Here is a 25,876-nt window from a genome sequence, read left to right as displayed (position 1 = left end):
AAATAAATCTGTAAGGTTGGCACATTTGGCAGCATCCTCCTCCAATGGCTTTTTTCTTCAACCTGTTTTTTACGCCCTCCTCCTCTCAGACGCGTATCGTTATGTTCCCCCTATTTTTCCCTACAGTGTAGTGTTTTTATAGCGTTTTTATCACGTTATAGGTTTTATTATTTATATATTTAAAGTTTTAATGGCTACTGAGATGTATATGTGTGCATTTCTGTCTGTATTGTTCTTAATGGTAAGTCAATTATTTTTACAGTATGAATCATATTATATGTATATATATTTATTATGTATGCAAACATAAAATTTTTAAAACAACCAAGGAAAAAAGAAAAAGACAGGCTATATTTTAAAAGAAATACCCTAATAGAAAACTTTCAAATGTATGAAATATTTAATAAATTGTATTATAAAATACATGATATTATTGCCTTTTAGTATAACCAATTCAAATCTTTAATCTGTCTAAATGTAACGTTATGAAAACGCAACAAAAACACTACACTAAAGGGAAACATAGGGGGTTGAGTTCGACACAACACCGGCCCAGCCTACCGGAAAAAAGTTTTGGAGAAGACGTGCTATGGACCGAACCAACTCTATGGGAGGGGAGGGGAAAACTCCCTCACATGGTACAACCCATGCAGAGGCTGTGCGCTGCAGTGTCAATGCGAAACGTGTGAAGTGTCATTTAAGAGAAGATAGATTAATTAACGTGACAAATCTAAAAAAAAAAAAAAAAAAGATTTCGACCGGCCCAAACGTGAAGCGGCCCACCGGGAATTCTCCCGGTTCTCCCGATTACCCACTCCGGGCCTGGCCACTACTGTAATGGGTGGAGTCTTAATGTAAGGTGTTCATTGTAATGAGCGTGAGGAGAGCAATCAGATGTACTGGGTAGAGTTTTTGTTGATCAATTTTCAGGATTGATATCTGACACTTAACAGTAATAAGTTTTCTAAATGTAAAATGGTTTCATTAACCAGATTAATCCTTTCCTTTGTCCTCTCATCCAAGACCCAACAAGCAGAGATAAACAACTTTTCCTGATATTACTGCTTAGAAGAAACACTACTGCCACACAGTGGACTTAACTACAAGCAAGAAGAACAATGCATTTATTCAGAATAAATACAACATAGGTTCTAACTAAAAGACTGTCTAAATATTGTCTTAAAACATATTTTAGCTATCTCCTGCAAGTTATTTTAATGTTTTGAGAGAAAATAATCTTTTTTTGGTAAAGTACTGCTTTATCCTTAGCCTATATTACCCTCCCTTACCGTGGTACTTACACGTCCAGCGAAGTCTGGCACAAACAGATTGAAGGGTTTTTATAGCAGCCTATGCCAAACACTGGCGAATGCATTTAATCGAATCTTAAAAAAGCGATTGGCTAACAAGAGCAAAAAATGTCTGAGCAATATAAACAAAACGTTTAGGCCTGATATACAGTATGGAATTCACAGCACATTTGTTTCGCCAACACCCCGCTTTTGATACAGACAACTTGTCTACCTACTGCAGACGATGCCTGACTGTCCCGATGAAATGAAGACGACGCGGGTTTCACACGCGATGGTAAGGTGTTGTTCACAACAAGATCGTTTAACATGACAGACGTGCTAGCCACCATTTTATTACGTAGAAAGAAAACACAAGTTCTACATTTTTGACAGGCTTTCCGTTTTATGTTGCGTATTTATTGCCACAGCACGAATCGGTCACAGTGTCCTTTTTATTATTTCGCGTGATATGATTTTGCGTTAATTGTATTTCAGTGCGTTTTAGAATACCTACATTAAAAGAAAATGTTATCATTGTTCAAACGAAACAATTAGATAGAAATATAAAGCGCACCTGGTTTAGCCTGTTATCTCAATGTATAATTCCTTTATGTCTATGACGTACACTTTAAACGGTGCTAAATAGCACTAAAAGTGGTTCTTTGCTCTAATCATAGAAGAACCATTTTTAGTGCTATATAGCACCGGTGAAGCACCTATGGAGAACCATACGGGGGCCATATAGCACCACTATAGCACCACATATGGTTCTACATAGCACTTTATGGTTCTACACAGGTGCTTCACTGATGCTATATGGCACTAAAAATGGTTCTTCCATGATTTCTATTTAGCACCGTTTGTTTTATGTCAGAATATATACACATGCACATTTATAGTCAGACAGTATGCTGAAGGATCAATAATGTATAATAACAACAAACATTGAATGTAAAATGAAATTGAAACTATCTTTGTTGTGGTCAGTTTTCACAGTGAATGAGAACAGATCTCATTTCAGAACCTGGAGCTGTTCACTGCAAGAGCAAAAACAACTCACAAAACATGCATTTTAACCCACTGTATTATTCATAATAAATGCTTTATTGAGGTTTTGAAATATCAGTAACACAGATTTAATCTTATATTTATCTGTTTTTGTCTCTAGACCTACCCAACACAGCAGACAGTTTCTATGAAACCTTGGGATTGGTCAGCAATTTTATTTATTTCATATATTGTTTATGGTAAACTGGTTATGGAAATTAAAATCCTACTGATATTTATAATAACGTAATTGTGATTAGCCTAACCAGCCTACTACATGTAATGTTATTATTACACTAACACTGTGTCCTAACCTTTCCTATTTTTGTGGCAAAATAGGGTAATTAAACCCATTGTAAAGTCTTGTTGATATAGAGTAAGATGCATAGTTAAGATGCATTTATACTGATCAAATTAAGAGAAAAAAATTATAAAAAATAAATTTCCCTGCATTTGTCCCCAACATGACCTGAGGGTTAAGATGTAACTATGTTTACACACATTTACGCTAAGATGGACCTGTAGACATTGGGTATTAAGAGGACTTTTGTTTAGATGTAGTTCTAAACTTAGGTAGGGATGGAACGATTACCGGTTTCACAATTAACCACGATAAAATGTCCTGATGGTTAGTATTATCGTTTAAAATGTAATCATCATTACAACCGTGTTTGATTACCGTGATTTTGAAAACTCGCGGTAAATCCTGTTTAGCCAGAATCAGATTGACACAGGCGTGCACATGCAACATAGTTTTTGCACAAGAAGGCATTTAAGGGATAATGTATTGTTTTAATTCACGGATAAACTTATTAGATAGATTTATTTATTTTTTTACCACAGAAATTATTTCAGGGACATGAAATATTAAATTGTGATTTTTTTAAAATAAAACTTGTTCAAATGTTTTCAGTGTGTATCAGTTCTTTTTGAACATTTCCATCTCATTTTGACAAAACCATGAACCTGGTTTGGAAGAAGGGAGCCTAAACATTCAAGCCTGTCAGTCTTTATCATAAGGCAGCCTTGGGCCTCCGTGTCCAGCTCCAATTCTTCCAGCATCCCTCCTCCTCCCCCTCTCCTCCTTTACGGCTCTCTTTCTTCCTCTGCGCAGTTCTGTTGTAGTGGGGTTGAACTTGGGACTCGAGCCCCAGCCTCAGGTTCGCTCTCTCTGAAGGTTCAGAGCTCTGGTGCAAAGCTCCCTTTAAGGACAGCAAGCAAAGTTCGTTTACCATTTATCATTAAGAGCTGAATGCGCAGGCATACTAATGAATGAACATTTAGTACAAGGAGTACTACAAAACAATTTCAATGAATCTGCATTGTATTTTTTTGCATTGTAATTTATTAGGTTATTCCTTTGGTAAACCTCTGAATAAATAAAGACATATGTACACATCAATAGACCAATTAGACAGTTTAAAAATCCTTTTTCACACCCATATGTGAATAACTGGGTAGACTTATGATGTCACTGCAGCGCATAGAGAAAGTGAAACTAACTTGATGAACAATATGAACCTTTAATAATCTAAACGACTGTATCTGTCTTTAACAACATAATGATTTTTTAAGTCATTGTAAGATTGTAGTGAATACAGCTGATACTCATTCACAGGTAGGCAATAGAAATATAACACTGATTGGCATGTACCAAGTTAAGGATGTCAGGAATTGGGGAACACAAAACACGAACCCAGATGCGGACGTAACAAAAAGAAATTTATTGAACAGACGGGGTAAAAACAAGAAAACAAAACCCACGAGGGGGCAAAACAAGACTGGGAAAACACGACACTAAACTAACACTAAACTTTAACAACACTAACAATAAACTTCTCAAAACAGAAAACAGGCGATGACAAAATCTAAACTTAATACTCACAGGAACCAACAGGATACGACAAGGCATGAAACAAGACGAACGTGCACTAGACAACAAACACAAGGACTCTTAAATAGGGAGAAAGTAAATTACATACAGCTGAAAATAATCACGAGTAAGGGATCGGGGAAAAAGTGACGAGACCCGGGAAATGCGTGGTCGAAATAAACCAATACTACAACCACACACTTCCCACATAGAACATATGTACTGTCAGAACCCTGCCATGCTAAACTAGACTAAAATACCAACAGGATCCGGCAGGATTCTGACAGTACGCCCCCCTCCAAAAGGCGGCTACTAGACGCCTTCGAAGGGGGAACACTAAACACGGGACAAGACGGACTGCATACATGACACGAACCATGAAAACATGACAAATAACATTAGGGGCAAACAAGACATAACAATGACTGGATTGGGATGGGACAATAAAAATAATAAACAAGGGAGGGGGGGGTGGGGGAACACAAAAGTTCATAGGGGGTGGTCCAGGGTGGGAGGGTGGGGAAAGAGTCTGGGTGGACTTCGGGAGAGTCCCGGGATGACCATGGCCAAAAATGGCAAAGTCTGGCTGGGGTGGCGCTGACTGCGCCCACGGCTGGGGTTGCGCTGGCTGCGCCCACGGCTGGGGTTGCGCTGGCTGCGCAAACGGCTGGGGTTGCGCTGGCTGCGCACAAGGCTGCGCACAAGGCTGGGGTTGCGCTGGCGGCGCACATGGCTGGGGCTGCGCTGGCGGCGCACATGGCTGGGGCTGCGCTGGCGTCTGCGTCGAAGCCTCTGGGCGTTCTGGACGCTCTAGCGGCTGCGTCGACGGCTCTGGGCGCTCTGGACGCTCTGGCGGCTGCGTCGACGGCTCTGGGCGCTCTAGACGCTCTGGCGGCTGCGTCGACGGCTCTAGACGCTCTAGACGCTCTGGCGGCTGCGTCGACGGCTCTGGGCGCTCTAGACGCTCTGGCGGCTGCGTCGACGGCTCTGGGCGCTCTGGCGGCTGCGTCGACGGCTCTGGGCGCTCTGGACGCTCTGGCGGCTGCGTCGACGGCTCTGGGCGCTCTAGACGCTCAGGCGGCTGCGTTGACGGCTCTGGGCGCTCTGGACGCTCTGGCGGCTGCGTCGACGGCTCTGGGCGCTCTAGACGCTCTGGCGGCTGGGTGAGATCCCCCTTCCTCCTGTTCTTCCTTCGAGGTCGCGGAGCAGATAGAGGATGTGGTGGTGCTCTTAAGTCGGAGGAGGACCCCCCAGACGAAGACTCCCAGGAGATCCTCCTCTCACGCTTCCCTCGAAGGGACGGAGGCGGGGAGCGGCTCTCTGGAGCCAGAGGAGAGAGTTCAGGGTCGCCGAACCCCCACATCCCGACGGTCCTTCCCTCCCGGATGGGCGGGAGTCGATGGGGTTCGGCGGTTCGGGTCGGGTTCCACCTGACGTTGGCTACGGGTCCGCATACGAGCGGGTCATAAGACTCGTAACCCGACTCGTATGCGGGGCGGCAACCCTTTCCCCGTCTCGCCAGGCGAGTACCGGTGTACATGTCCGCTGGGTTCTTTTCTGGCACGTTCGTTCTGTCAGGAATTGGGGAACACAAAACACGAACCCAGATGCGGACGTAACAAAAAGAAATTTATTGAACAGACGGGGTAAAAACAAGAAAACAAAACCCACGAGGGGGCAAAACAAGACTGGGAAAACACGACACTAAACTAACACTAAACTTTAACAACACTAACAATAAACTTCTCAAAACAGAAAACAGGCGATGACAAAATCTAAACTTAATACTCACAGGAACCAACAGGATACGACAAGGCATGAAACAAGACGAACGTGCACTAGACAACAAACACAAGGACTCTTAAATAGGGAGAAAGTAAATTACATACAGCTGAAAATAATCACGAGTAAGGGATCGGGGAAAAAGTGACGAGACCCGGGAAATGCGTGGTCGAAATAAACCAATACTACAACCACACACTTCCCACATAGAACATATGTACTGTCAGAACCCTGCCATGCTAAACTAGACTAAAATACCAACAGGATCCGGCAGGATTCTGACAAAGGACTTGTTATTTTTTGCTCTAAGAAATATTTTACAAAGCGCTTTAGCCCCTAAATCTAAACTACTAAATGAGACCAACAATCAATACTAAAAATCTTTGTATGAATAAGTTGGTTCAAGAAGTAACAGGTGTTCTGAAAAAGTGAAAAGTAAAATGTTTTTGTTTTTTTGTAATTCAGAAGATTTATCAGGAGACATGAGGAAGTGCAGTCCGTGGATGTTCCTGCCCCTAATGTTCTCTATCTTCACAGCTGCTGGCCTCTGGGTTGTGTGAGCATCCAGCGTCTTTTTTGTCTTAATCCATTTTAATGTTAAAATAGTACAGTCTCCACAAATTTATTAATTGTAATAATTCAAACAGGTATTTTATTGCTGTAGAGGATGAGAAAATCTCCCCCCTAAGTTCAGAGTACAAGTATGTGAACTGTACCTGTTTATTAGCAACTAACGAAATTAATGAGTAATCATAATTAAATCAATGCCTAATTCAAACTGATTATCTGTCTACAGAAGGGAAGAATCAAAGTCTCCTCCTTATATCAGGTGAACCAACATGAACTTTATGATGAATTGCTTTATTTGCTTATTTTTGTCTCATTTTCTAACCATATTCCTTACGTTTAGCATTGCTGGCAATGCCCCTCCTGCAAGCTGCGTTTTCAGTCAGGTCATGAACATAGCATCCTTTGTAGGTATGAATAGCGCACGTGCAGGTTCTGTCAAAGGAGCTATTTTTTACTGTAGGACGAATTTGTTGTCTATTCTCTCATAGTGTTTTGGGCTTTAGGATTTATCCTTGGAGTGCTGAGATATCTGCAGCTGAAACCTAAGGTGCATAAACCCTGGCTTAATATTGGCAGTTTGGTGGCTATGTCCCTTGCATGCTTTGGTATGACACTAGTTGGGAATTTTCAGGTATGAATTATTTGCTCACGAGCTATATACAACAGTGAGATTAATATTTTTAATTAAACATCTAACTCATTTTGAAATGTCCTTGTATTTATTTAGCTGTCAAATGATGAGGAGCTGCATAATATTGGAACATCCATGACCTTTGGCCTAGGCACGCTCTTCTGTTGGATCCAGTCCTTCATGACCCTGAAGGTCAACTTGAGAAATGAAGGCAAACGAGCCGGCATCCCCCGCTTCTTATTGTCTGGAGCTGTCACTTCTTGCATGCTGCTCTGTATCCTTCATCCTTAAAATATAACTTTACAGAACTAAATGTGTAAATGAACTTTTTTTTAAATTAACTGTCAAATATGGATAGAAATTAGATAGTTTGGCGAATGTTGACATGCAAATTAGTATTACGTGAAGGCGTGTGACCAATCGTTCATGATTCATTACAGCGTGACCTTTTAAGTGGATGAAAAACTAAAAATAACTGTGGTGCATAATTCAGTTTTGTACAATAATATTAAAAGCAACTTTAACTGTGCAAGCAGTTGCACCAATATTTATGTGTTAATAAATAAAAAATTTTATAAGCATAGACATTTTGCCAAAAGTCTAGTGTAACCAAGGCCTAATGGTTTGCCGGTCTTAGGAAGTTTAGGATGCATTAGTTGGTATTCCAGCCTTGTTTTGTCGATTTTTAGTTGGTCTACTGTAATGTCTACTGGCTAGCAGGATAGCAGCTAGTCATGCAACACAACCAGCACACATACAGTAAATCAAATATGCAAAGCCCATTCGAATGATAGGCTAGGCTAGGCTAGTCCCCCAACCTAAAAAAATTCACTTTTAAATGTGTCTATCAGAAAATTATTCACCAGTGTGTGTGCAGAAACATCCTGTTATTATACAAATCCATCTATTCTTTGTGTAATCTAACCACAAGAGTCACACAAAACAGGCTGGTAGGGATCCCCTATCAATGTGATGTCACATTGATTACGCCCCAACAATAACCGCTTACAGACTCTGCCTTCTGAGCCCGTAGTTCAACCTTCTGTCAAAGAAACAGGTTTTGATGTAGTCCAAAGCACATGTGTAAGCCATTTGCCACCCTACTTTGCATACGGGGAGGGAAACAAAAGCTTTCTTTGCATTTAAAGAAACACACACAAAAACAGCGTGTTTTTCATTGCAGCCAGAAATCACCATGTTCAACATCGTATAATAAAAGATCTGTGGTGTATTGAGCTGAATCTTTACAGAAACATTCTGGGGATACCAGAGACTGAAAACACCTAGGTTAGCGGCTCTTTAAGGTAGTTTAAGCTGTTTTTTGCGTGTGTATTAAATCATTGTGATATCCTATCACCCATGAAACATGGTTCATTTAAATACATCTCTTCCACTGTTATTTTCAGATGGTGTGTTGACAATTAACTTGTAAACCTTCTAAAAACATAAATTTGGTTTGATATTTTTTGTCACAAAGGGCATGATGTAAAACATATTAGGCCGAGTAGAATTATGTGGACCAATCCCTTTTAATATATCATCCATACATTTATTCTCAATAATGAATGGTTCAGATACCCAAAAGAATCTAGCTATCTGCTTTATCCACAGATGTTTCCTGGTTTTTACTATTTCAACCTTGACCAGAGTTTACAGATTTTGCTTTAATGGCACAGAGGCTACACATGCATGCTGCCCGGGCACAATGGGCTCTGGTTATGTTCTTCCTGACATATCTGGGCACATTTGCCATTGAGTTCCGTCATTATCATTTTGAGATAGTGTGTAGCGTAGACCAGGACCCTCCACTTAGCCTGTCTGAAACTTTCTCTGAGGTCACAGAGTACCAATCAGACCAGCTATAGTCCAACTTCAAAATGTCTGTCAAGTTCGATACTTAACGGTTTTGCAAGTTTCAGTCATGCATGTAAATAGAATGTAACCCCTCCAGACAAATCTCTGGATGATTCTTCTGAATGTCTAGAGATGTGAATTTTAAAATCAACAGTCTTGCAATGCACAACGACTTACTGTGATGTGTTTCATGTTTATTTGTGAATCAAGCATCAGAGACATTTACAAAATAAGAGGATATGAATACAGGATCAGTTTTTCTTGGCACACATTGTCTTTTTAAGTTTTAAACTATGCTTTTTTATTTAAAGAGTTCAACAGTGTATAGACACTAATAAACTTTTTACAATATACAGTTTAACTAATAATTCACATGGAAATGGTTTTGTGATTATATACTAATTATAATTTAGCTCCTAACCAATATGTTGCTTTTTTACCCCTGAACACAAATGAAGATTTTTGAGAATTTTCAGACCAATTTCATGAGTTTGCACTAACATGTAATTATCATATGATAATGAATGCATATTTGGTGTGGCCCAAACACAGGGGCCCCCTCCAAGATTGGGATGGGTAGCAGAGTGAGTAGTAAAGAGTGAGGCGATGTTGGGCAGAAGAATGTGAGGTGAGTGGCAGCTATTTAGATGGACCTGACCTAACCACCTGAACAATGTTAAAAAAAATATCATCAAGAGTTAAAATCTGACAGAATGCAGGTGGCATTCAAAACAATTAAGATTTTTTTCTTCAATTTTCTTCCTAACACAAAGATATGTGCTTTCAGAAGAGACATGAAATATAGGGCAATATATATAAACCTTGACAGCCATGGTCACTGTGAACTTTGTTGGACAAATGTTTCACACACACAAAATAACATAGCTAAAAGTACAACAATAAAAACTACTTAAATATGAACAAATGAGGAGTTTGTATTCATGTACACTCTCTTGAAGAATTTGAAACCAGCTATATGCAACATTTTTTACAAATTGCATGATGTGCAATACATCTATGACATTGGTTATTTGCTTTAGAGGAGAAATACACAAACATGACCAATGAAAATTATTTCACTGTTCCTGTGCCGATGTCTAAATGTTATTAGCTAAACATGTCAATTTGGAATAAAATTTTACATCATTTAATAATGACAATACATTGTTCTAGGAAAGGTACAGTTCCTATACTAACAATGTACAAAAAAAATTGTAAGGGGAGTATAGACAAACTAACCTGACTTAATTGTCATATGCTACATATTAATGCTGCATATAAAACGCTAGAAGAAACTGTAGATGTATTTAATTCAAAGATGAGTTTTTGTGTAAAAACAACAAGCACCGAGTTCAGTCCGGCAGAATAGCACATTTTCCATGTTAATTGAGCATTCACCATTAATCCAAAGTAACTTTGCTGTCAAACATTTCTATTCAGTTCCAACTGGCTGAAAGATGTAATGATTCTATAAATGTTTCTCTCCTCTTCAGTTAACTCCATGTTGCCAGGCCGTACTACTACTGCCACATTCACCCCAGCATCCTCCGCAGCCTTTGCCTCTGTAGAGGAGACATTAACCTAGATTATATTCAGTGGAAAAATAAGTAATTAAAGGAACACGCCCACATTTTGGGAATTTCGCTTATTCACCGTATCCCCCAGAGTTAGATAAGTCCATACATACCTTTCTCATCTCCGTGCGTGTTGTAACTTGTCTGACACAGCCCCCGCTAGCTTAACTTAGCACAAAGACTGGAAGAACATGGCCCCAACTAGCATACTGCTCCCAATAAGTAACAAAATAACGTGTATATTTTTCTATTTATGTGTTGTGATTTGTATAGCCATACCGTGACTATTCTCAGAAGGCCAAGCACTGCTACTTGCTTCGCCTTCTGAGAATATAGTTCCCAGTATGTATACTGTTAAAAGATGACTGAGTCTCATATGACCTTGTTATTTGTACACGGTGTGACTGTACAAATCACAACACATAAATAGGAAAATCTTCGCGTTATTTTGCCACTGATTGGGAGCAGTTTGCTAGCTTGAGCCATTCACTTCTAGTCTTTGTGCTAAGCTAAGCTAGCGTGGGCTGCTTCAGAGAGTTACAGCATGCACCGAGATGAGAAGGGTATGTACGGACTTATCTAACTCTGGGGGATACGGTGAATAAGCTTAATTCCCAAAATGTGGGCATGTTCCTTTAAGGTGTACCACTAAGGTTACAAAAGAGATTTTCTGAACAACTACCAGTAGTTGGAAAAACATAGTTCTACTACCAAATTCTACTTCTAAATTTAAAAGGGATGTGCAGTGCAAAACAATGCATTTTCAAAAGTTCTGCCTAAACGTTTTTTTTGGGTCGGGCTGCTCAAATACACAGAGCAGTATTTTGTCAAAGAATGGATTACAATTGTTTCTGCATACAAGTTTGGGATTTTAACACAAAGGTTGGGATTTTTCTTACAGTAACTATAAGAAATTATTCTTTTTGAAAATATACAAGGCATGTGTGTAAACCCACCTCGTGTTACATCGGTTAAGAACAGGATTTCGCCTGGTTGGCAGCCAATCTTCTCTGCAATATTCTCATAGCTTTTACTTTCAACTTTGGTACCAATGTTGGTGTCAAAGTGCCCATCAAACAGCTGAGAAAGACATTTCAATAAAGTTTACATCTTATTTAACCTTAATTTTAAATCAAGAAAACAATATTTATTATTAAAGTGAATGCACAATTCCTATGTTTGAATGTTTGAATAATTGAATACTGGGTCATTTTACCAGTGCATAATACATGAAATCATTAACAAGTTAAAATAAATCCTAACAAATGATGATAAGTTGTACAGAATAATGCTCACAATAACATTTACCTCTTACGCTGAATTACAATGACATGTACACCACTGTTGTCATTTCTATTGCTAGAGACAGCATCGTATTGGTGCTGATTATATAAATGTTAAGTTTTTCTCAACTGCATTACTTCTTTTGCTCTCATTGTGAATGGCCCTTAACAGATCAGGCTTACATCTAATAGATCTCCTTCATCAGAATAGCCAAAGAGTAGCTTCTGTGCATCCACACTTCCTGAGGAGTATATGAAGATCTTCAGACCATGATGTCTCCACCGCCTGATGGCTGGTACCACATCTGGGTACACCCTGTAAAAAAATATCCAAATGAAAATTACCCCATAATTTACAAACCTTAATGCCATCCTAAGTGTATATTACTTCCTTTCTTCAACCAAACACAATTAGAGTTATATTAAATAATATCCTTTATCATGAACCCTTTCACCCATGCTGCAATGCATTGAATGAGCATTGCGTTTGTAGCACAAAAGTTCATGGGTTCGAACACAGGAAACACACATAGGGGCGGTTTCCCAGACATGGCTTAAGCCTAGTTCCAGACTAACTTAAAATTTAGTGTTGTCTTGATTGAAAACAACTTGCTCTGACAAATCCTAAAATATATACGTGTGAGTGTTGTGTCTTAAGATGCACACCAGTTGTGTTTATTAATAAATTATGCTTTTAAAAATGACTTAAATGTCTTAATTAAACTAAGGCCTAGTCCTGGCTTAAGCTAATGCCTGTCCAGGAAACCACCCCTTAGTGATAAAATAAAAATGTATAAATAAATATAGGAGAGCTACTTTATATATTGTTTATATAAATTATATATCATTACTTCCACCCAATTGCTTTCTTCGGTACAAATGTTTTTTATTTTAAAGTGTTAATTTTCTTTTTCTGTTATAACTTCACACGACTCAATCCATTTCAATTGTTAATAGAAAAAACTGTTCTGTGTTTTGGTTTAGAAGAACACAAAAAAGGATAAATAAGGATTTTAAAAAAGGATGTCAATTACATGAGTATGATTAAATAATATTACAATTTTCATTTTTGGGTGAAAGTTAAGGATTAGTGATTTTCATCTTACAAGTCTAGATGGAAAAAGTATATCAGTATATCATCTATATCTGGGATGGGCAACTCTTAGGAGTTGCTAATTTCTGACATATTAATAATGCTTAAAATATTAACCACACTATGCACTACAACAAAAGCTGAGCAGCTGACTTAAACTTGGCCCTAATCTAATGTTAAAAGGAAGATGAGTTTACTTACTCGCCTTTGATTTTCCCAGTGATATATGCTGCTCTCCACATATGGCCTTGCAGTTGTTTGAGAGCAGTGGTTTTCCTGTCTGCAGCCATCTGCCAGAGGACGTTATCGACAACCTCACGGATTGCCTTCTCCTCATCTGTGTGTACTGTCTGGTCAACAGTATGAATCGGACAAGCTTTATTTAGCCGCAAGTCTTCTTCAACCTGAAATAAGACACACGCGTTTCTTTTTGTTAACTACATCCAGGTTAAACGGGTGGATTGCAAAGACCAAATGTATTCAAAGGTCTCGACTACAGGCAAATCAGTTCATCACTCAGACTCTTCAATTATAAAGCCATGCTGTTGTAATAAATGCAGTAAGCTGCATAATAAAGAAAGATGCCCATTCAATGGACACTACTAATGCACCTTCATACCATTAGAGATACATACTTTTGAACTAAGCACTGATAACAATACAGATGGTCCATCTCCTCTTTAGTCCAGAAAATGTGGCCATGGTTTCTAAAAAGAATTTTTGTGAAGTTTTGATTAATCTGACCCAAAAACTGTTTTTCACTTTGTCTCAGACCATTTAAAATAAGATTTAGTCCAGAGAAGGCAGCAGCATTTCTGGATCATGATCACATATGGCTTTATCTTTGCATGATAGAACTTTAACCAGGATTATTTCTGAAAAATTATTTCTGATGCCGGTTTCACACCGCAAGCGTGAGCAGCGCATAAGCGGCGCATGTTTTTTCGGCGCCCATGCAGTGAATTTTATGACGGATTCATGCCTGTTTTAAATGCAGTGCCACCTGAGAGCCCAATGATCCTGGACATCCAATGCTGATTTTTCCCTTTGTCCCTTGTGCCCAGATATTATTCCAGATGTTAAAAAATGTAATTATTTTCTGAGAGACTCTGCCTCTATAAGATACTCTTTTTATACCCAGTCACGTTATTGATCTGTTGCCAACCAACCTAAAAGTAGTTAACAAAAATTATGGATGTCCCGATCAGTTTTTTTTGCCCTCGAGTCCGAGTCTTTTGATTTTGAGTATCTACCGATACAGAGTCCCGATCCAATACTTCTATAATACATAAAAAACTGATCCAGGGTGTTCCTTATTTTTTATTTAATTAACATCTCTGCAACAAAATGTGCCGTTTCTGTGTGGAGTCAAAAGGGTCTAACTCTGTGCCAGAGCATAACTGTGAAAAAAATTTGAGAATATATATAGTATATACACATGTACTGGGGTTAAATTCAGATTTGTTTTGTGGGGGGGGGGGCTCTGTTGGTAGAGGGGGTTCGAGGAGTAACATGTTTAATCCTGGTGACAGCAAAGCCACTGTTGTGTTTCAATAAGATTTTGAACCTCTGATAGGATTTTATAAGTTTCAGCTTTAAAACTGTGTCACAGGTTGACCCAAACTTTAAAACCTGAACTTTAAATTATGCAAATCTATGACACCCTATATGCATTTGTAACCGGCATTACTTTGTTTCTAGACTTCTATTAAGTTTTTCGACATGGGCACCATTCTAACACCGGTTTCACACCGCAAGCGTGAGCAGCGCGTTTGCGTAGCGCGACCATTGTGCTTCCACACCGCCTGCGTTTGCAGCGCATACTGTGCAGTTTAAATAACAGTATAAAAATCTCAAGTTCACATTTCATTATATTACATGCATTTATGAGCAAAACCTCTTCAAGACACTTTTTGGCGGTCAGTGTAATTTATATAACTGATTTGTTTAATCCACATTGTTTTTGTGCTGCTCTGGTCAATGTAATGACAGATATAGACACAAAACACAATTCTAAACATCAAAAGCCTATGGCACATTATTAAATTTGTTTCTCTGAAGTTTTACGAGAAAATAAAAAATGCACTCAGTGATTGACAGCATGAAGCAGTCGATCGTGTTTCCCTTCAACAGTTTAAGCATAAGATTTAGATTTACAGATGTATCGGTTTCTCTGAAGATTATTAAGATAGATGAGGACTCATTTGCTGGGCAGAAAGTGAATGACAGCACAGTCTACTGGCAACAGTGCGTTTTAAAATATTTCATTGCTTTCACTTAAATTGCTCAAAGTCATGACTGTTTGAAACACACTTGGCATCACTTTAGTGATTTTATTGTATAATTACACTTCTTCGCGTCACTCCACGACCATTTAAACCATAAACAATGCACTATCACTTTAATTGAGCGTGAGCAGGGCAGCAAAAATAGAGCCAACGCCGAAACGATCGCAGCACTGCTACTTCAGCGACGCTCCTGCCACGCCAGCACACGCTGCTTACGCATGCGGTGTGCATGCTTTAACTTGTTAACATGGGTGCCAAAAAAACAGGCATCGCTTACGCGCTGCTCACGCTTGCGGTGTGAAACCGGCTTTACCTCTCTCTCTCTCTCTTATCTCTACAATGTGTATGATCCTGCACAAATGTGCCTTCTTGAGGTTCTGAGTGAGACGCAGAGCTGCGTACTGAAGTAGATTAACTGAGCACATGGTGACAAAAACGATCGACGGGTCGTTTAAATGAGCGATAAAAACCCGGTCATTTAATCCGTTTTTGTGCGTGAAGTCTATGTATGAAAACACGTCATTATTCGCTTCTCGTCAGTTCACAGGCACCAGCGCAGCGCAGCGCATACACTGGCGCAGAGCAGAGCGAGACCTTCAGCCTACAGGCCGGGGCAATTTAAACTTAATTTAAGTTTTGCTATGGTTTCCGGATAAATCGTGTGTCCCATTAAAAAGACCTGTCTAAAATCGATTCTGCATTGCAAGGCTGCGATTCTGTGTTTCATGCGCAGCTTGTGCGTGTATTATGGCGTTTTGGTCAGTAAGAAGTCCTTATCAATCTAAAATCATTATGAGTCTGATTCGTTTATAACGTGCATTTAAAAAAAGAGGCTGTTTACGCTTGGCATTAACATGCGTTTTCGTCGATCGGATCACAAGTGGACGACGTTAATGCCAGGTGTAAACGGTGTTCAAAACGTTTTGAGCTCGTCCACTTCAACCACATCCAGAGGTAGTCGAAACCACTTTCGATCAGATCGCTTTGGAGTTGCGGAACACATATGTGGTTTGAATGTGTTCGTACAGCCACACGCGACCACCTTCTCTCCGCCCATTTATCTAATCTGAGGTATCAAACAGAAGTTTTACGCCTTTTTTGACTTCTGGCGTGAACATACGGTGAACAGCGCTATTTTTAGCCTTTCATTGACAAAACTAAAGCGGAGGATCTCCGTAGTTTTGTTTTGAAAGCGTGTGAAAGTTGCGTGATCCTATTTCATCAATTGCGCTGAAAATTCAGAGAAAGCTCTTACATTCACACGTACAAAACTCTGTGCAGCATGTTTACTTGCTAAACAATCAGTGGACTCCGACATAATATTAGTTTGCGTCCATATAAACTCATCATTACTCCCGCTCGGGTTTGAATGACAGCAAAGAGACTCGCCCACCGTCTCACAGACCAACCACTCACAGTATTCAGGACAGAAGCGGTCGAAAGTGGACAAAAGAGACGGATTTAAATACCAGGTGTAAACGTGATGTGTCTCTCGTCCACTTGTGATCCGATCGATGAAAATACATCTTAATACAAAGTGTACACAGCCCCAAAGCAGCACTTGTTAAATAAAATCATTCAAAATCTTCTTTATTATCATGAAAATACCTGAAACAATCTGAAGAACGGCGATATTCATTCAAATTAATTCATTGAGAAAACGCGCATTTGCACGATAAATCTTTACAGCCCTAGTTTGAGAGGACACGCAGTTTGTGCAGACACGTCTGACTTTATAAATGTATAAAGAAACCGTGTATCTGTGCTGCTCACTGTGTTTTAAAAGACGCCGTGCAAGCTATTAACAATCGCATTGTCGAGTCCTGTGATTTCTCAAAATGAGACTCGTAGGGCCCTATTTTAACGATCTGAAACGCAAGTGCGAAGCGCAACGCGCAAGTGAGTTTGTGGGCGGATCTTGGGCGCTGTTGCTATTTTCCCGGCGTGAGAAATAACTCTTGCGCCGGGCGCAAATCAATAAGGGGTTGGTCTGAAGTAGGTTCATTATTCATAGGTGTGGTTTGGGCGTAACGTCAAATAAACCAATCAGAACGCTAGCCAACATTCCCTTTAAACGCAAGGGCGCAAGTTCCATGGCGGGTTGCTATTATTATGACGGATTTACCAGGCGCACGCCAGGAGCGGTTCACAGCCGAGGAGACCGAAGTCCTTGTACGGGGGAATCCCACGCTTGCCAGCATAAATCGGGCACGCCGTGTAACGGGAGGTGGATCTGCCTCAGGACTTGACGCCAGCAGAGGACATCGCTGCGTCCAGTTTTCACAAGCTCCGACTAAACATTCGTTCAGATTAGTGCTGCAACGACGCGTCGACGTCATCGATTACGTCGACTATGAAAATACGTCGACATGCGTAAAATGCGTCGACGCGTCGCTGTTTACATTCATTTCGCGTAATGGCGGCTTCTGCTCCTGGCAGTGTTATCCATACATTGATTTGTTTGTGTGCGCCACAAAATCAACAATGGCCGCAACATTTAACGTTACATTTTTATTTTCATTTAAAACGGCTTCATTTATTGTTGTGCGCGCTCGGTGGTGCCTCTCGTGCACGCGCGCTCTCTCTCTTTCTCTGCGTGAAGCCCCTAGACAGCGCCTCTCATACATGACACTGAATGAAAGAATTAAAAGTTGGCTGTGTTTTGTACTTGCATTTTCACGTAAACGTCAGATGTTACTGGCAGAGAAGACGACTGATTCGAGTTTATCATGAAAGATTAGCAGTGTTTTCCCACACAAACAGGTTATGTGCTTGTGCGCGAGCTCTCTCTCCTATGCCCGCGCGTGCCTTCTGTAGTAATTCTGTGTAAAGGCAATTGTTTAATTTGCGCCGAATTGTGAGTTGTCATGCCACCGGGTTGAAGGTTGCTGCTGCCAGCACTTATTCAGCCCCACTCGCGTAATTTGCCGGCTTTAAAAATGTTAGCGCAAGACGCACGGGTTGCTTTTCAAAGCGCTCGCCTGTGAACACGAGTTTAGATTCAGATGCGTCTGTATTTGAGGGCGTTTGCCGCGCGTCTAGATGCGTGACCTGATATGAACAGCCACTTAAATGAAAATGAGACAAATAATGAATGATCTATGAATAGTTAAATTATTCATCGTCTTTTGATAACAAAGACTTATTTGATGCAAAACTCATCAGTTTATTTAAAACGTTTCATATGAATATAATGTTTTCTTAAGTAAAACAAGTCCATTCAATATTTGTTCTTTTATGACACAAGGTATTTGGCAATGTACATGATCCAAGTACTAAAAATTAAGATAAGGATTTTTTATTTTTCCTCCTGTTCCTCTGCATACTTGATAAATCTTGCTTGTGTATTGTATATCAGGAGTTTCTAAACTTTTTCAACCCAACAGGTAATCTCAAGACCCACCATTTTTTAAAAATAGAAATATAGGGGAAAACACAAACACATTTGTTCCCTTTTAGTAGCTTTTGAATATGTTTAATTGAATAATATAAAAATACCTTATCTTAGGGCTGCAAGATTAGAGCAAAAATCATAATTGTTTACTGTATTTGCATTGATATATCCAGAAGCGGTCGAAAGTGGACAAAAGAGACGGATTTAAATACCAGGTGTAAACGTGATGTGTCTCTCGTCCACTTGTGATCCGATCGATGAAAATACATCTTAATACAAAGTGTACACAGCCCCAAAGCAGCACTTGTTAAATAAAATCATTCAAAATCTTCTTTATTATCATGAAAATACCTGAAACAATCTGAAGAACGGCGATATTCATTCAAATTAATTCATTGAGAAAACGCGCATTTGCACGATAAATCTTTACAGCCCTAGTTTGAGAGGACACGCAGTTTGTGCAGACACGTCTGACTTTATAAATGTATAAAGAAACCGTGTATCTGTGCTGCTCACTGTGTTTTAAAAGACGCCGTGCAAGCTATTAACAATCGCATTGTCGAGTCCTGTGATTTCTCAAAATGAGACTCGTAGGGCCCTATTTTAACGATCTGAAACGCAAGTGCGAAGCGCAACGCGCAAGTGAGTTTGTGGGCGGATCTTGGGCGCTGTTGCTATTTTCCCGGCGTGAGAAATAACTCTTGCGCCGGGCGCAAATCAATAAGGGGTTGGTCTGAAGTAGGTTCATTATTCATAGGTGTGGTTTGGGCGTAACGTCAAATAAACCAATCAGAACGCTAGCCAACATTCCCTTTAAACGCAAGGGCGCAAGTTCCATGGCGGGTTGCTATTATTATGACGGATTTACCAGGCGCACGCCAGGAGCGGTTCACAGCCGAGGAGACCGAAGTCCTTGTACGGGGGAATCCCACGCTTGCCAGCATAAATCGGGCACGCCGTGTAACGGGAGGTGGATCTGCCTCAGGACTTGACGCCAGCAGAGGACATCGCTGCGTCCACCCTCACCGCTGAAAGGGTTTGGGGGCTTTGAAATCGGACCCAAGAAACGCAAGCAAGGTCCAACCCCAAAGTACTCTTACAAATCAAGTTCATATACATTAAGGTTTCTTATGAAAACATTTTAATTATTATTTACATAAAATAAACGTAATACAGCCACACAACAAAGTTATGAAAATATTTTAATCGTTATTTGCATGAGAATAAATAAAAACTATCACCACAATGCTCACCACTATGATTCCTCTTATCTCGTGTATTAATATTTTTAAGTGTAACAATTTATGATTTGCAAAAATAACTGTTGCATCTGTGTAGATTAGATAAGCAAAGTATATGCGCGTTGTGCACGCTATACATTATGGTCAAGCATGCGCCCTTAAAATAGCATAATGAACAACGCGCAACGCGCCACTGACTTTAAACTTTTTTTTTCTGGTCACTGGCGCAATTGTTTTTTGAAACTGCAAAATAGCATCAGGGATGGTTTGCGCTGGAACACGCCTCTTTTTTTGCGCTGAACCACCCAGGGAGCGCAAGTTCATTCCCTAGTTTGCCGACGTGCTTCTGTGACGGGAAAAACCCGCTGTGCGCCGGGGCAAAATACGAATGATACATGCGTCACGGACAAAGTCAATTGCGCTGGGTGCAAGATAGAGCCCAAAGTGTTAATACCGGAATTATCTAGATTTTTCTCAAACCCGGGTCCGACAAATTTCTGAGTTCCACTCCCGCCCACGCCCGTAATGTTTGTGTCCAAAACCGCGGATTTTCTCTGGGCATTTGTGTACAGTTTTCACAAGCTCCGACTAAACATTCGTTCAGATTAGTGCTGCAACGACGCGTCGACGTCATCGATTACGTCGACTATGAAAATACGTCGACATGCGTAAAATGCGTCGACGCGTCGCTGTTTACATTCATTTCGCGTAATGGCGGCTTCTGCTCCTGGCAGTGTTATCCATACATTGATTTGTTTGTGTGCGCCACAAAATCAACAATGGCCGCAACATTTAACGTTACATTTTTATTTTCATTTAAAACGGCTTCATTTATTGTTGTGCGCGCTCGGTGGTGCCTCTCGTGCACGCGCGCTCTCTCTCTTTCTCTGCGTGAAGCCCCTAGACAGCGCCTCTCATACATGACACTGAATGAAAGAATTAAAAGTTGGCTGTGTTTTGTACTTGCATTTTCACGTAAACGTCAGATGTTACTGGCAGAGAAGACGACTGATTCGAGTTTATCATGAAAGATTAGCAGTGTTTTCCCACACAAACAGGTTATGTGCTTGTGCGCGAGCTCTCTCTCCTATGCCCGCGCGTGCCTTCTGTAGTAATTCTGTGTAAAGGCAATTGTTTAATTTGCGCCGAATTGTGAGTTGTCATGCCACCGGGTTGAAGGTTGCTGCTGCCAGCACTTATTCAGCCCCACTCGCGTAATTTGCCGGCTTTAAAAATGTTAGCGCAAGACGCACGGGTTGCTTTTCAAAGCGCTCGCCTGTGAACACGAGTTTAGATTCAGATGCGTCTGTATTTGAGGGCGTTTGCCGCGCGTCTAGATGCGTGACCTGATATGAACAGCCACTTAAATGAAAATGAGACAAATAATGAATGATCTATGAATAGTTAAATTATTCATCGTCTTTTGATAACAAAGACTTATTTGATGCAAAACTCATCAGTTTATTTAAAACGTTTCATATGAATATAATGTTTTCTTAAGTAAAACAAGTCCATTCAATATTTGTTCTTTTATGACACAAGGTATTTGGCAATGTACATGATCCAAGTACTAAAAATTAAGATAAGGATTTTTTATTTTTCCTCCTGTTCCTCTGCATACTTGATAAATCTTGCTTGTGTATTGTATATCAGGAGTTTCTAAACTTTTTCAACCCAACAGGTAATCTCAAGACCCACCATTTTTTAAAAATAGAAATATAGGGGAAAACACAAACACATTTGTTCCCTTTTAGTAGCTTTTGAATATGTTTAATTGAATAATATAAAAATACCTTATCTTAGGGCTGCAAGATTAGAGCAAAAATCATAATTGTTTACTGTATTTGCATTGATATGGAAATTATCTATTTAAAAAAATACAATGAATTGCAAGGATGCAGAAAACAGTTCACTATTGCACACTTATGTATAGGCTACTGAGGATTTAACTGTATTATTTTAATATAGTCAGTCATGAACTAAAGTGGGCCGGTCTAAGTCATGAAACTCCAGGGCTGAAAATGAGTCCCACTCCGGCCCTGGGTGGTTTCCATTAGCTTAAGCCAGAACTAGACCTTAGTTTAATTAGGAAATATAATTAGTTTAAACAAACATGCCTTACTAAAAACATTACTTGTGTGCATTTTGATGCCAAACTAAGGGCACTGATGTATTTTAAGATATGTCAGTGCAAGATGTTTTCAGTTTGGACAGCTCTTATATTTATTTTAGTCTAGGACTAGTATAATCCCTGTCTGGGAAACTGTCCCCCATATCTGACAACAGAACAGATAATATGTGAAAATAGCATTCAGTTGTGTTAAAGGAATAGTCTACTCATTTTCAATATTAAAATATGTTATTACCTTAACTAAGAACTGTTGAATCATCCCTCTATCATCTGTGTGTGTGCACGTAAGCGCTGGAGCGCGCTGCGACGCTACGATAGCATTTAGCTTAGCCCCATTCATTCAATGCTGCCATTTAGAGATAAAGTTAGAAGTGACCAAACACATCAACGTTTTTCCTATTTAAGACGAGTAGTTATACGAGCAAGTTTGGTGGTACAAAATAAAACGTAGCGCTTTTCTAAGCGGATTTAAAAGAGGAACTATATTTTATGGCGTAATAGCACTTTTGGGAGTACTTCGACTCGCCTGAAAAGTCCGCTCCTCTTCTCACTCTCATAATGGGAGAGGGAGGGTGTTACTGCGCCAAGTCGAAGTACTCCAAAAGTGCTATTACGCCATAAAATATAGTTACTCTTTTAAATCCGCTTAGAAAAGCGCTATGTTTTATTTTGTACCACCAAACTTGCTCGTATAACTACTCGTCTTAAATAGGAAAAACGTTGATGTGTTTGGTCACTTCTAACTTTATCTCTAAATGGTACCATTGAATGAATGGGGCTAAGCTAAATGCTATCGTAGCGTCGCAGCGCGCTCCAGCGCTTACGTGCACACACACAGATGATAGAGGGATGATTCAACAGTTCTTAGTTAAGGTAATAACATATTTTAATATTGAAAATGAGTAGACTATTCCTTTAAAATACAATAAAACAAACAATAACTGTCAGATCAGACAGAGAGTAGAAAACAGATTATCCAACAGATTAAATAGCTAATCAAAAAAGAACACTGTATTAATAATAAAAAATAGTCGTTAGACTAGTCGACTAATCGGAAAAATAATCGCTAGATTAGTCGACAGAAGAAATAGTCGTTAGTTGCAGCTCTAGTTCAGATTAACATCCAGAATAACAGACATGAAACATGAATGCTTTTAAAGTTAGGGATGTGGACGAATGGTCAAATATTCGATCTGCAATAATAATTAGAATGGAAAAATGATATTCAAATGTTTTTAATCCGCCACCGCAGCATTACGGCTACTGCTCATTTAATCCTTTTTCACTTCACCTGTGAGGTCTTTTACAGACTTTAATGTAAAATATACATGAAAAATTAATATGTATTTAGGAGTCAAGCCCAGAATGGGCGAAGACCCCTATTGTATCTGTTAGTTTTCTTTTTCTTTTTCTTTTTCTTCCTCCGCCATTGCGGTCTATGGCAGCCTATAGAACCGTACGTAGGAAAGTTATGAAATTTGGCACACTGATAGAGGACTGTCCAAAAAGTCTCCACAGCAAATTTGAAGTCTGTATCTCTAACCCGCTAGCGCCACCAACAGTCCAAATTTGCACTTATGTATTTGCTTATAACTTCTGACCCGTAAGTCCTAGACACTAAATTCTTGTATCCTCTGATTCCTTGGCTCAAGACGATTCGATTGGACCCTATGACGTCATTTTCCGTCATGAAAAATTTTCCGCCATTTTGATTTATTCATAAAACCTACTTTTGCGAACTTGTCCTAGAGCTTTTGCCCAATTGCCACGGAAAACGGTTTGTAGCATCTAGAGACACTCAGGGCAAAAAGTTATTAAAAGAATTTTGATAAACCATTCCGTTTTCGTATAGCGCGTCAACAAATTTTACATAGAGCGCAAAAAAACAGGTTTTAGTTTGTATCTTCGCCAATCTCATGTCTATTGACGCCACACTTGGTAGTTGTGATGCCAGTGAGGATCTGAGGGGGCATGCAGAGTTTCGTCACAGCGCCACCTAGTGGTCATACGAATGTTGTACATGCTTATAACTTTGGCTCTGATCTGTGTTTTTTCACGGGACTTGTTTCGCTGAAGTCCAGAATAGTTGCCGAGTCCAACGTTACCAAACATGCCAGATTTCGCCTTACGGTTAGCCCTGCGCAGCAAAACAGCACTTAAAAAACACGCGCGAATATCTCCGCGAGTGTAATTCTGATCGACTCGAAAACATCATAGGAAGAATATTGCATTACCTTCTGAACAAAAAGTTCAATTGGCATTATATTAAAATTTTCATCAGAAATGGCCGAAAATTGCAAAAAACAAAAAATTACCTTTAAATTTTGTGTTTTTACACATAAATGGTTATAACTTCGTAACGCAAAGAGATTTTTTCACCATATTTGATACGCTGATGTACGACCACAGTCTGAGACTACACAAAAAAAATTGTATGCTTGCACCACTAGTTGGCCTTATAATTGAATAAAAACTTTGAAATCAAGCCACCCTATGGTCATACAACTGTTTCTTCACTAAACTAAAGTGTATAGTCATAAAACTAGCTAGATGTAACACAGTTATGACCTGAGGTTGCATGCACGAATTTTGTCATTGCGCCACCTACTGGTTTTGAGATAGAATATGGCATTTTTTGCCTAAAACTACTGCAACAACACATCTAAAACCATGAGTCATCATGGATTATTCCTTTCATGGCTTTGACTATAATCACTAGTGGATGTCCATTTACTCTCTAGCAACCAATGAGAATACGTTATCAACTGTTTTTGCAAGAGCTTTTTCTCTGCATCAGAACATCGCAGAGACATGGGGATGGTCTCTTTTGACTCTTTTAACTTGTTGTAACATGCTGTGACCCATGTTTGCCCACTGCAAGCATCACATACATGTCCTTCAGTGCTCTAATGTTCCATGATTGTCAATAACCGAAGGACAGTTGCAGTAGACAAGAACATAGATTATTTTTGTTGGTTACATTGCCGGTTTTTTATCTGTTATCAATAGGTTTACCTAGGTTCTTTAATCTGCTTATCCAAACTCAATTTTACATCCTTCTGTGCCCTTTTCGGCTTGACCCCGGTATTGCTGCTTGCAGCTATATTTCTGATTGTTTTGGTAATTCAGATTGCAGACTAATTTAAGTGTTTAGAGTTTTAATGCCGGGTGTTAGAAGTGCTTCTCCGCCGCCGCATCAGCGTGCATCATAGAGATTTGTTAGCTTCCTTATATAGCCTAGTTTATTTTGTTGTTAAAACGACACGAGACACACATGGAAAGCGAAACTAAGAAAAATTATTTTATCTGTGGATATGGTTTTAACGAACCCGATAACTGCAAATGCCGTAACAGCAAACAAAAGCTCTGTTTTGTGAAGTGTTGTTAAATTAAGCTCGTAACTTTGCCCCCTCAGCAATAATGTATCAAGCCAGCTTGCGTTATTTGTATCATAATATTAAATTCAGATATATTTGTTAGGTCCACAACGCAGAGTTTTTTCTGTAGCTGGCATTAATGAGAAAAACGGGTTTCACAGGAGAAGGTAGGCTAAATAGGATTTTCTTTCTAAACAAAAACATGTCATACTAAATAAAGAAGAAGATATTCATATTTGACTGAGCCTTCGATCCATGCGGGTTTTAACGTGCATTAAAATGCCATAATTTTTTATTAGCATTTTGTAACATTAAAGTTAAAACAAAACCACAACTAGCACATCTCAGTTTTTAAATGTATACAGTATACTGCATGGTAAACAAGCACCAAAGGATTAATTAAATAAACAGTTTAACTTTTAACAACCTGATGTGTCACTAGTAGC

The 25,876-nt window shown here is 39.6% G+C and overlaps 2 protein-coding genes across 7 annotated transcripts in view; one reads left to right on the top strand and one right to left on the bottom strand.

Moving 5' to 3' along the window:
- Positions 1-1,103: 1,103 nt before the first annotated feature.
- tmem150c (transmembrane protein 150C) lies at positions 1,104-9,417 on the top strand. Of its 4 annotated transcripts, XM_065240614.2 has the most exons (10): positions 1,104-1,587; positions 2,461-2,504; positions 3,454-3,561; positions 6,460-6,550; positions 6,642-6,695; positions 6,791-6,823; positions 6,905-6,972; positions 7,068-7,195; positions 7,292-7,469; positions 8,852-9,417. In XM_065240614.2, the coding sequence occupies exons 4-10, from the start codon at positions 6,477-6,479 to the stop codon at positions 9,058-9,060; spliced, it is 744 nt and encodes a 247-aa protein (XP_065096686.1). In that variant the 5' UTR covers positions 1,104-1,587; positions 2,461-2,504; positions 3,454-3,561; positions 6,460-6,476; the 3' UTR covers positions 9,061-9,417. The 4 variants fall into 4 exon arrangements, with proteins under 4 accessions (XP_065096686.1, XP_065096688.1, XP_065096687.1 ...); XM_065240615.1 differs by lacking the exon at positions 3,454-3,561 and having other exon boundaries at positions 1,105-1,587; XM_065240616.1 differs by lacking the exons at positions 2,461-2,504; positions 3,454-3,561.
- The window catches only part of enoph1 (enolase-phosphatase 1), a 32,600-nt gene continuing 15,946 nt past the window's right edge, over positions 9,223-25,876 (bottom strand). For 2 of the 3 annotated variants that reach the window (XM_065240613.2, XM_065240611.2), the window contains exons 3-6: positions 13,201-13,403; positions 12,090-12,222; positions 11,580-11,703; positions 9,223-10,611 (exon numbers count right to left, since the gene is read on the bottom strand). In XM_065240613.2, coding sequence (XP_065096685.2) covers positions 10,472-10,611; positions 11,580-11,703; positions 12,090-12,222; positions 13,201-13,403 — 600 coding nt within the window. In that variant the 3' untranslated portion in view covers positions 9,223-10,471. Of the gene's footprint in view, positions 10,631-11,579; positions 11,704-12,089; positions 12,223-13,200; positions 13,404-25,876 lie in introns of all 3 variants that reach the window. The other variant, XM_065240612.2, reaches the window with a different exon arrangement.

The sequence above is a fragment of the Paramisgurnus dabryanus genome, chromosome 10 (assembly GCF_030506205.2).
Source record: "Paramisgurnus dabryanus chromosome 10, PD_genome_1.1, whole genome shotgun sequence".
In the NCBI taxonomy this organism is placed as follows: Eukaryota; Metazoa; Chordata; class Actinopteri; order Cypriniformes; family Cobitidae; genus Paramisgurnus; species Paramisgurnus dabryanus.
This window is presented reverse-complemented; position numbering and strand designations above follow the sequence as displayed.